The following is a 12,777-nucleotide window of genomic DNA, read 5'->3' as shown; positions in this document are numbered from 1 at the left end:
TTGCCAAAGGCAAAGAAGCTGGTACCTCGATTTCCATCGTAATTGTGTAGAAACCTTCTTTGCCAAGGTCTACACCAGAGGTCTCCAACATTTATAAAGAAAGGGCCAGTTTACTGTCCTTCAGACTTTAGGAGGGCCGGAATGTGCCCAGTGGGAGTAAACAATGTCAGATCTTTGGAATTAGGGGGAGAAATAGTTGGTGTCGTTGAAAGGAACAGTGTCCAGTTTTTGTTGTCAGTGGAAAGAATTATGTCCCGTTGTTGGTGTCAGTGGAAGGAATAGTGCACCATTGTTGATGTCAGTGGAAGTAATCATGGCACATCGCTCATGTCAGTGGAAGGAATAGTGCTCCATTGTTGGTGTCAGTGGAAGGAATTATACCCCACTGTTGGCGTCAGCGGTAGGAATATTGCCTCAAGGCAGGATAAAGGCAAGCCAAGGGCCGCAGTTTGGAGACCGCTGGTCTACACCATTACACTCATTGCCCTATTATATTGTAAATCTTGCCACACTATCAATGCTCGACAGCTTTGTAGCTCTCTGGACTGTTTTGTAGTAGATTCTCTCACAGGTTGTCCACACAACGTTATGTGGTTCTGCCCTCACAAAGCCCACACTACTTTTTCTTGATGGCTTCTACCACAGCCTGATCATGTCTGCAACGGTTCACATCGCTCTCCACATTCACTGCAGTGCTGTCCTTTCTGTGGTCCCCACTGGCCACCATATTGGAGAAAAACTCCGCAGCAAATACAACATTGCGTCTTCTCGTCTGCCTCCACAAGCCATTTTCAGCTCCCTCCCACTCTAAAGGTCCACAATCATCTTATGTTCCCGTCTTGTGTTGCATCCCCCCTTTCCATTACTGTTCCACGTGTCTATGCTCCTCTTATCCCAAATCAGTAGCGGTCTGTCCTCTTCATCTTTTCTCCCAGTAGTCCACAATCAGCTTACTCTCTGCCCTCTCTATCCCGCACAATTAAATCCCACTCCCCCCCCCCCCATCCCTTGATCAACTCATGCTTTACCCCCCTCACTTCTTTCTACACAAGCCCACAGGTATTTCTACATTCCCTTCTAATGTTCCATGGTCAACTCTCCTTCCTCTCTTGCCTCCATCCAGTGCTATGATCAATTTATACTTTCCCTCTTTATACCCCCTTGGTCAAATGTCCATGGTCAGTTTCTGCTCTGCTTCTTCTTTCCGTAATCCATAATCAGCTTACAATTCAACTCTTCTACCCACCCACCTCATTCCTCACTGCCAAGATAAGCTTCCACTTGCTCCAAAAACAACCCAAGTAAGATGGCGGAGCTAAACCATCTTATTATTTCTTCTTGGGCATTGATTCATGCCAGTAAGTTATGTTAACCACTCAGAGGCCCAAAACCACTGAGACTAAATTAACCCATTCATAAACAGGCATACAATCACTAGTACTAATAAGAGTCCAAAAGACTGTCCTCATTACCAGAAAAAGATTTCTCCTTGCTTAAGAATTTGAAGTCTGGCCAACCTGCATACTTTCTAAACGAAGGTCCAGCTCACTGTCCTTCAGGTTCAATCAGACTGTGGCCAGTGAGAGTAGAAAATGCCCAATTATTGATGTCAATGGGAGATATAGGGCCTCATCATTGGTGTCAGTGGGAGGAATAGTGCCCTGCCATTGATGTCAGTGGGAGGAACAGTGCCCCAAGGGCTGGCAAAAGGTAAGCAAAGGGCCACTTCTGGCCCCCGGGCTGCAGTTTAGAGACCACTGGCATAATGCATTAGTGAGACCTGAGTCTGTAGCTCTCCTCTGACTGTGTCTGCCTTCCCTCATAATGACACTATATGTCCATTAAAGTATGCTGTAAGCAAGTACCTGGCATTTAGCACAGTAGAGTATGAACTAGCCAGAGAAGGAGGTATTTTAGATGTATAAGGATGTATAGCAGTATGCAGAAGGTTAATTCAGAATTTTCAGCCTGCATACTTGTTCCAAGTGAATAGTTCACTAGGTAATGAAGGATGAAGATGACCAACCCTGAGTAATTCCAGGGAATAGATCAGTTGGACAATCCATATCAGTAGCAGGCAGCAGATTTCTTCTTAAAATTAAAAATACTAATTAGGCTAGATACAGATTATAGTCATTATTTCATATGTTTATAGCCTAAAGAAGGGGGGCTCTGACAACCCCTGAAATGCATTGGACTTTCCTTGGCTACAGTCATTGTTTTCTCAATGATCCCTTATGAAAGTCCTAGGAAATTCTCATGGAAGTCATAGAAGTCCTAGGACACATTTGACAGTCATAAAAGTCCTAGAACACATTTGGAAGTCATGGAGGTCCTAGGACACATTTTGAAGTCAGAGAAGTCCTAGGACACATTTGGAAGTCATGGAAGTCCTAGGACACATTTGAAAGTTATAGAATTCCTAAAAAACATGTGGAAGTCATGAAAGTCTTAGGACACATTTGGAAGTCATGAAAGTCCTAGGACACATTTGGAAGTCATGGAAGTCCTAGGACACAGTTGGCAGTCATGGAAGTCCTAAGACACATCTGGAAGTTATGGAAGTCCTAAGACACATTTGGAAGTCATAGACGTCCTAGGATACATTTGGAAGTCACGGAAGTCCTGGAACACATATGGAAGCCCTAAGACACATTTGAAAGCCCTAGGACAGATTTGGAAGTCATAGAAGTCCTGGGACAGATTTGGAAGGCATGGAAGTCCTAGGACACATTTTGAAGTAATGGAAGTCCTAGGACACATTTGGAAGCCATGGAAGTCCTAGGACACAGTTGGCAGTCATAGAAGTCTTGGACACAGTTGGCAGTCATTGAGGTCCTAAGACACATTTGGAAGTCATGGAAGTCCTAGGACACAATCACATTTGAAAGCTATAGAATTCCTAGAAAACATTTGGAAGTCATGAAAGTCTTAGGACACATTTGGAAGTCATGGAAGTTACTAGGACACATTTGGAAGTCATGGAAGTTCTAGGACACGTTTGGAAGTCATGGAAGTTCTAGGACACATTTGGCATACATGAAAGTCCTAGGACACATCTGGAAGTCATAGATTTTCCTAGGAGACATTTGCAAGTCATAGCAATCATAGGGTACTTTTGGAAGTCATGGAAGTCCTAGGACACATTTGGCAGTCATGGAAGTCCTAGGAGACATCTGACTCCACTGTACCTTTTAAATACACATTAGAGAATGCAACGCTCCTCACTACCTGAAGAATTATTGAGTACTAGAAGTTTGAAGGGGTTCCAACACTTTTTCAATCTAACAAAAACTAAATAATATGTATACTTTATGCATACACGTTAAAGCTTTTGTGGAGGGCTAGTCTGTGCTAATAAGAGGAAGAGAATTAGACACAATGTAGCAGCTTTATGGAGTCTCCATGACAACACAGATCTAACAGCATGAAGTCATCTCGGAAAGAATCTCTCTGGCAGTAAAATAAACCAGAATAATAAGATGGAGGTTACATTTCACACAAGGTGGCAGCTTTCAAGGTTACTGTGCAATTGTGAGATGAATACATTTTTCTACTGTTAATTTATAAGCAGCTGTGTATCATGAAGACGGGAGAGAATTGTCTCACCAAGTCTAACAACTTGTAAAATTGGTGTGACAGTTGTTACAATGTAATAGACGGTCTCCTCACAGCTTGTTACATGTTGTTTGTTTCTTCCCTTCCCTGTTGTTAAAATGTCTAAAGAAATTTGTAGGTTTCTGCAGATTATAACTAGGTTTGTAAAGTATAAGATAAAAAAAAAAAAAAAGAAAAGAAAGAAAGAATCGGCTGCATTTCTAAATAATTTTTTGGTGACCTTGAAGGTATCTCAACATTCTAATCCCTTAAAGAGACTCTGTCGCCACACCACTTATTTAAGCAAATATCTACCCATAAGATAATATGTACATTTACATATTTTAGGCCTGTAAAAGCCACCCTTGTGGAGACATTCAAAAGTCTTGAGACCACTGCTGGGGGTGGCCATCTTGGATTTGATGTCAGCAACCCCAGCAGACTCACAGCTGTCAATCAAGTGACACTCCATAGCAGCCTTTCATAAACATTTTACTTGAAAGAAACCTTAATCATTTGCCAACCGCTGCACGCCGATATACGTCGGCACAATGGCAGCGGTGGGCAAATGGGCGTACCTGTACATCCCCTTTAATTGACGGGGCTAGCGGGCCCCCGCCATGTACAGCGTGACCGTGCCTGTGGGACCGGCGGACTCGATGTCTGCCGGTCTCCCAGGGATCGTGTCATGGAGCCGCAGAACAGGGAAGTGCCTATGTAAACAAGGCATTTCCCCGTTCTGCCTTGTGACATGACAGAGATCACTGCTCCCTGTCATCGGGAGTAGTGATCGCTGTCATGTGAGTGGTAGCCCATCCCCCCTACAGTTAGAATAACTCCCTAGGGCGCATTTAACCCCTTGATCGCCCCCTAGTGTTTAACCCATTCACTGCCAGAGTCATTTACACAGTATTCAGTATATTTTTATAGCACTGATCGCTGTATGAATGACAGTGGTCCCAAAAAAGTGTCAAAAATGACTGATGTGTCCGCCATAATGTTGCAGTATCCGATAAAAATCACAGATTGCCGCCATTACTACTAAAAAAAAAAAATAATAAAAATGCCATAAAAATATCCCCTATTTTGTAGACGCTATAACTTTTGCGCAAACCAATCATTATACACTTATTGCGATTTTTTGTACCAAAAAAATGTAGAAGACTACACATCGGCCTAAACTGAGGAAAAAATTTGTTTTTTTTTATACTTTTGGGGGATATTTATTATAACAAAAAGTAAAAAATATTGCTTTTTTTTCAAAATTGTCTCTCTTTTTTTGTTTATAGCGCAAAAAATAAAAACCGCAGAGGTGGTCAAATACCACCAAAAGAAAGCTCTGTTTGTGGGGAAAAAAGGACGTCAATTTTGTTTGGGTGCAAAGTCGCACGGCCGCGCAATTGTCAGTTAAAGCGACGCAGTGCCGAATAGCAAAAAGTGCTCTGGCCAGGAAGGGAGTAAAATCATCCGGGGCTGAAGTGGTTAAAATAATTTTAAGTTCCAGTTCCCTATTTATTGGGGCCAGGGGGAAAACGCCCTTTATATTGGTCACCTGTGGGAAGAATGTCCTATTTATAGTGAAGGTCAGATTGACACCATTCTAGATAGCTAAAAAAGATCATTGGTGTCATGCATCTGTCATGTGGTGTTGGCCCCCTGGAACTATGAAGGAACCAAATGGGAAGGCAATTAGCCACGGGTCAAGGAACCCCTAGCAACCTCTGGAAGAACCCTGGTTGTGAATGACTGCTCCCCTTCACTCCTCCCACAGCAGCTAGTTAAAAGATGTTGGAACCAAAAAATACAATACAATTTACAATGATACACGTGGAATAGGTTGACCCGAAGTCCAATGTTACTATATTTTTTTGGTTCCAAGGTCTTTATGGAAAATATTTATCTAGAAAGGTGAGGGGAAAAGGAGCTGGGCCAGAACAAATAGAAGATACTCATAGGAGCTGGGCCAGAACAAATAGAAAATACTCCCAGGAGCTGGGCCAGAACAAATAGAAGATACTCCCAGGAGCTGGGCCAGAACAAATAGAAGATACTCCCAGGAGCTGGGCCAGAACAAATAGAAGATACTCATAGGAGCTGGGCCAGAACAAATAGAAGATACTCATAGGAGCTGGGCCAGAACAAATAGAAGATACTCCCAGGAGCTGGGCCAGAACAAATAGAAGATACTCCCAGGAGCTGGGCCAGCACAAATAGAAGATACTTACAGGAGCTGGGCCAGAACAAATAGAAGATACTCCCAGGAGCTGGGCCAGAACAAATAGAAGATACTCCCAGGAGCTGGGCCAGAACAAATAGAAGATACTCCCAGGAGCTGGGCCAGAACAAATAGAAGATACTCCCAGGAGCTGGGCCAGAACAAATAGAAGATACTCACAGAAGTGGAGAGGGCTTCATTGTGCAAGGGCACTGTGCTAAGGAACCGGCTCTTGCAACTTTATTTTTCTGTGCTTTTACCTTGCATTTTTTAAGTTGGTGACCTTGTCTTTTTATATTATTTTATTTTTTGAAAAGCATTTATTATTGCATATTTCCTGAAATACAACAAAGAAATTCTCTGCAACTCAAAGGTTGCAAAATACAGATGTGACCACACAATCACTCATACATACTGGAGATTACAAAGGCTCTTTAACCTTAGACCTATGTAAGACTACAAGAGAATGGCACATACTATAGATGACTATTAGACATGTGCACACTGAAATATTTCGTTTCGGAATTTCGTTTTCGTCCGAAAAATAAATGTATTTAGTTACTCCCGAAATTCGTTTTTATTTATCTCGTTTTTCGTTAAAAATTGCATTCGTCCGAAAATCCAAATTAAGGTCGAATCTGTCATTGAAGGCTTATGGTGTCTGTCGAATGTGCAAAGAAGATTCGATGGAGCAGCTAAACTGTACAACGCCGTATAGTCTACCTGCTCCGTCGAATCTTCTTAGAACTTTCAACAGACACCATAAGCCAAAGTACGTGTGTACTTAGTTCTAGCTATTTTACTGCTCCTCCTCTTTGGTTACAATCAGCCAATAACATTCATCATCATCATTATTTTTATTTATCTTTTCTCCCCTACGTCGAATCTTTTCTCCCCTACGTCGAATCTTTTCTCCCCTACGTCGAATCTTTCCTCCCCTACGTCGAATCTTTTCTCTCTACGTCGAATCTTTTCTCTCTATGTAGAATAATCTTGGACTAATAGAGTTAAACTTAGGCACATTCGACCACAGGTTTGATGGACAGACTGTTATTGTCATCATCATGTTGAATCTCCTATCTATATCGAACTGTTGTAGCAACAAAAACGAAAATAAAGCATTTGTTTATGTCGGATCTTTCGTTTTTCGGACTCTGCACTTTCGTTATCCTTTGTTAAAACGATAACGAAAATACCTGAAATTCGGACGAAAATGCATTCGGACGAAAACGAATGCATATGTCTAATGACTATTCATAAGTGAAGGTTGCTTTATACACATCGTGTAAATCAGGTCTGTGTATTTAAAATAGTAAAACATGTAGAATTAGATAGACCGTTCTATGCATTCAAGTCTTACATTTGTGGACACCTGGCCATCACCCCTATATGAGCCTACTGGCCATCTTATTCAAAACACGTTATTATTAATATGGAATTGCTTCTTCCTTTGCTGCTCTAACAGTCTTTACACTTCTGTGTAGGCTTTCAACAAGATTTTGGAGGGGGCTCTGTAGGAATTTATGACCATTCAGCCAAAAGAGCTTTTGTGAGGCTAAGTACTGATGTTGGGTGAGAAGACCTGTCTCACAATTGGCGTTCCAATTCATCCCATCCATGTTTAGCAGGCTCTGTGCAGGGCATGCAAGTTCCTACGCACCAAACTGGCTAGACTATGTTTTTATGGAGCTGGCTTTGTACACAGGGGCACAGTCATGCTGGAAGAAAAGGGTCTTCACCAAACTGTTATCACAAGGTTGGAAAGTCTTTGTATGTTGTAGCATAATAGTAACCTTCACTGAAATACCAGAATTCAATCATTTAAAAGGGTTGTCTCCATACTTCTAGCTACATCTTTTTTTTTTTTACAGTACAAAGACATTATAAACAACTGTGCACTTTCAACTATGTGGTAACAGTTTGGGTTTTGTACCACTATGACTGTGCCTCTGTGTACAAAGCCATCTCCATAAAGACAAGGTTTGACCAGCTTGGTGTGGAGGAACTCAAGTGGCCTACACAGAGCCCTGATCTCAACGCTGCTGAAAACCTTTGGGATGAATGGGAATGCCAATTTTGGGTCTAAGTTTTCTCATCCAACATTAGTACCCAACCTCAACTCTACTAAACACCTTTGGGATGAATGGGAATGCCAATTTTGGGTCTAAGTTTTCTCATCCAACATTAGTACCCAACCTCAACTCTACTAAACACCTTTGGGATGAATGGGAATGCCAATTTTGGGTCTAAGTCTTCTCATCCAACATTAGTACCCAACCTCAACTCTACTGAACACCTTTGGGGTGAAGTAGAAGGCTGAATGTGAGCCAGGTCTTCTCACCCAACATTAGTGCCTGCCCTTACAAATACTGTTTTGACTGAATGGAAGTCCCCCCAAAAATCTTGTGGAAATCCTTTCCAGAAAAATGGAGGCTGTTATTGGTGCAAAGAGGGGGGGGGGGTCAACTCCATATTAATGCTCATGGTTTTTTAAATGGGATGTATAACAAATGGTGTGGCCATAAAGTATATATGGAGATAGAAATTATTCAGTGTGCTTACTTACAAATCGGAAACAGCTCCTAACGCTGGGCTCAACATTACTTCCCCCAAAGGCTGCAACTTCTCCAAGTTGTCTCGGTATCTGAATGGCTTCATGCAGAAGAAGGCCTAGCTGCTTCTGGTCACATGTTCCATCGGTTTTTGCTACCTGTGAAAATAAATCTGAAAGAAAAATGGCTTGTTTAAAAAGTTGTCTAAAAATGGATCACAGCCCTACAAGGAGATGAGGAGTCAACACATATTAAATAGCTCTAAAACTCAAAAGGTCACATGTACGTAGGTCCGTTACATACATTATGGGTATAAACACAGACATAAGCACTGCTTGGCAAAAATATGTGAACCTCACCAAATGATTGAGTTAAGGTGTTTTTCCAGTGAAGGGTATTGATACTACAGCATACAAAAGACATTTCAGACAATTGTGCTCTTCCAACTTTGTGCCAAAAGTCATATGAAGGACCTTTTTTGTTTCAGCCCCTGCGTATAAAGCCAACTCCATAAATATATGGTTTGATGAGTTTGGTTTGGAGGAACTCCCCCTCTCCTCCAGGCTATGATCACATTATCAACTCAGCCCTTCATTCTCAGAGCCGGCCGCTCAGCTGTCAGCTAATTGCCAGCTCCAATCTCTGCACAATTACTCAGTTGTTGATGATATCCTGCTCGTCAGTCCTGCCTACTTAAGCCGTTCAGCCCAGTGGATCTCTGCCTTCGCCATGGTCAACATCACAGAGACATTTTCCCGCGTTCCTGATTAAAGACTTTCTTTGCCGACATCCCTTCTGGCTCCTGATCCTGCTTGCTGTTCCACTACATTGATCCCTGACTTCTGGCTTGGCTGACTATCTGTTCCGGTTACTGTACTTTGGCTATGTTTTGACTTACGTTTGTTCTTTTTACTTTTATTATTAAACAAGTGTGATTTAACTGTACTTCTGTCTCGGTCTGATTTCATGGTTTCTGACAAGAAGGCACTGGAAAACCACCGTCCTAAAGACCGCGGATACCTTCTATCACCCTCAATAAAGGCAAGTATGTTAGCAACCACGTATAGTAACATCTATTTATTGTTGGGAAAAGAAAAAAAATCACATTTTATGTAGCCTGCATATCTGGTTCCTAAAAGTTAGCATAGACCCAACATCTCCGTTACAAGATGGACAGACTGAGCGATTCAACGTCTAGCCCGACAAGCAGCCAATCTTCCTCTATACCATTGGTCTCCAAACCGAATCCCGGGAGCCAGATGTGGCTTTTTGTTGGTCTTTATTTGACCCTTGGGGCACTATTCCATCCACTGAAGCCAACAATGGGGGGGGGAGAATTCCTAAAACTGACACAAAGGATGAGACACCATTGACACAAAAAACAATGGGAGCAATAGTGTCAATGTTTACTCTCACTGACACCAGGTCCTTTTCCTCTCCCACTGGCGACAGTTGGGCCACCCTGAAGTCTGAAGGACAGTAAACTGGACCTTTGTTTGGAAAGTTTGGACACCCCTGCTCTACATATACAGTAAATCTTTTAATCTTTCCAATGTAGGACATTAATATACACGCACTAAGATCTAGGATCTGACACCAAAGTCGCTTCTCTACATTTTATCACACATTTTATGGGACAGCAACACCTCAAATTATTGGGCACCCAAATGGATCAGTACAAATCTTATTGGGGGCTATAAAGACAGGCTTTGGGCTTGTGCCGATGGCATCAATTTGAGATGCTTTGGAGATCATTCGGAATTCATTGACAGGTGCGTTTGACCTGCATTTTGACCTCCTTCTGACCTGCATTTGACCTGCTTAAAGTGGGTTTACCAAAAGCCTGAATGAAAATGCCAATGGGAACGCTTTGGCAAGTAAAACAGCTTCTATATATTGTATATATACAAAGTAAAATAATTCATATTTGGCGTTCAGCTTTAAAATGTGTAGTATGTGGTAAGAATATTTTAGAATATGGACCCTTGAGACTTTTTTTTTTACCAGCTGCCTTACACTTGTCTTCGTATTTTCCCCTTCTTATACAGTGGAACCTTGGATTACGAGCATAATCCGTTCCAGGAGAATGGTTGTAATCCAAAGCACTCGCATATCAAAGCGAGTTTCCCCTTTAGAAGTCAATGGAAACCAAGATAATTTGCTCCGAATTGACTTCTATTGCATGCAATACCGCATATGGCCAGAGGTGGGGGGGGGCGCCGGAGAGCCTCGGAAATACTCGGGGACAGCTCGGCTGAACTCAGAAACCCTCGGAAACACTCGGGAACGGAGTATTTCCGAACGGCTCCGAACTGCTCCGAGTGTCACCGGCGCCCCCGCACCTCTGGCCAAATGCGGTACTGCACACTCCATTGGCTTGAATCCTGCTCGTTTTGCGAGACAACACCCGGAAACCGAGTCAGGATTTAAAAAAAAAAAAAGTTGCTCGTCTTTTAAAACGCTCGTTAACCGCGTTACTCGTAAACCAAGGTTCCACTGTATTTAATTTCTCAATTTCTATGTATTGACTGTTTATTCATACAGTGGATTACTTACATTCTAGTTTTCCCTTGACATCACTGTTACACAAACACGCTATTCCAGCTTTGAAGGAGAGAACCCTGATTCGTCCATTGCGGGCACTAGAGAGACAGAAAGGGAATGGGAAGCAATTAACTGGTAATATTTTCCATGCATTAGTATCATAAAAGATAACACAGGGCTCAAAATAATTGTCAGGATTAAGTTTTGATAGCTTTCATTATTTTCTTAGTCTCCCTCCTAGAGCAAAATCAAAATTTCAGCTCTTGGCAAGTGTCAGCTGAGCTGCCTGGGAGGGCAGCAGCCCTCCAGGCTGGGAACGTATTCTCTGGGACGAGAACACAGACTGCTCCAGCCCAGAGTATTTATGTGCTCTGCAGCCACCCACTGGGCACGCCTCCCCAGGGATTGGCTGAGACCCCATACATATTCAGGCTATTCATTTGACCTGCTTCAATCATATTTTCCAGAGGCCTTCCAGAAGGCAGGGGGACACTGATCAGTCCAAAGCAAACAGCAACTGCTCCACTGATTACAGAGGAGTTAAAAAAAGAACTAAATTTACCTGACAGTCTAACACCTACCTGCTGTCGGGGCTGGGCTCAGCTGTCAGCTAATTGCAAGCTCCCATCTCTCTCCACAGTTACTCAGCTGTTGATGATATCCTGCTCGTCAGTCCTCCCTACTCCAGTCCAGAGGAGATCTGCCTTCGCCTTGGTCAACATCACAAGAGACTATCTCCTGCATTCCTGTTTAAAGACTGGCTTTGCTGACATCCCTTCTGGCTCCAGATCCTGCTTGCTGTTCCACTACTTTCATCCCTGACTTCTGGCTTGGCTGACTATCCGTTCCGGTTACTGAACTCTGGCTATGTTTTGACTACGTTTGTTCTTTTTACTTTTATTATTAAACAAGTGTGATTTAACTGTACTTCTGTCTCGGTCTGATTTCATGGTTTCTGACACCTGTGACTACATCCAAATGATCATATGTTATTCCCATAACACCTATACGTTATCCTGAGGAGGGTAGGATTTGTCCTACCAGGTTCTAGTTGCAAGGTGGCTGTTATGTACAAAATTAAGGCCAATTACGTTGTAATTGGTGAAGGCCACCAGTTATATGGGAATGACATGTGGTTGGACTTGTGGTTCCACTAGTGATCATTTTTTGTTTTTCATGAAGTGATACTTTTATGAAATTGTAAAGGAAGATTTAGAATTGTTAAGACAAGCTTTTGTGCATAAGTAGGGTGACACCTCAAACAACCCATTTCTAATCATGTCCAAATAGGCATCAAGTGGGCAAACAGAAGCGACTGCAGGTGGGTGCAGAAAGCTCTATGGCATAAGGGTTACCTCAATTGTATATTATGTTGTCATCATAGAAAGGAAAGGTTATTTAAGGGCATACCCATCAAAGACGTTTAGTAACCAGTTGAGGGCCAGGTCCACACACAAAGGAACGTTGACCAACAGTCCGCGCTCTTCTTCCAAACGTTCATACAGAGAGCTCAGGCAGCGAATAACATCGAGGACGTCCAGGGAGCGTTCTGCAGATTGCAGGATGTCACAGCTGAAAATCTGGGTGACCAGGGGAAGTGTGACAAGGTCCACTGAGGAAGATGGATAAAGGGAAGAAAGGGAAAACATGAAATAAATGGTTACATTTGGCCTTAGTCTGCCATTTAGTGATGCCTGACCTAGGGGTATTTTTTCCATTCAATCCGCTGGTTGAACAAAAAAACGTGTTCATTTATGGCCTGCTTTAGTCACATTCAGCTGGAGTTGTTCTGTAATGGTGAAGACAAAATTAAGTAACCTGGTAAACACAGTCCATTGTAATGAGAAGACTTGTACAATGGAGAGACCA

The 12,777-nt window shown here is 42.5% G+C and overlaps 1 protein-coding gene across 1 annotated transcript in view; it reads right to left on the bottom strand.

The window, feature by feature from the left end:
* LOC141108776 (dystrophin-related protein 2-like) overlaps nt 1-12,777 on the bottom strand; it is a gene marked incomplete in the record, with an annotated part of 93,179 nt that overhangs the window by 26,092 nt on the left and 54,310 nt on the right. Inside the window, 3 exon segments of the mRNA XM_073600697.1 lie at nt 8,379-8,536; nt 10,921-11,006; nt 12,319-12,520. Of these exon segments, the coding sequence (XP_073456798.1) occupies nt 8,379-8,536; nt 10,921-11,006; nt 12,319-12,520 (446 nt within the window).

This window comes from Aquarana catesbeiana, linkage group LG09 (genome assembly GCF_042186555.1).
Source record: "Aquarana catesbeiana isolate 2022-GZ linkage group LG09, ASM4218655v1, whole genome shotgun sequence".
Taxonomy (NCBI): domain Eukaryota; kingdom Metazoa; phylum Chordata; class Amphibia; order Anura; family Ranidae; genus Aquarana; species Aquarana catesbeiana.
The sequence above is the reverse complement of the archived record's forward strand: the minus strand, read 5'-3'. Positions and strand labels throughout refer to the sequence as shown.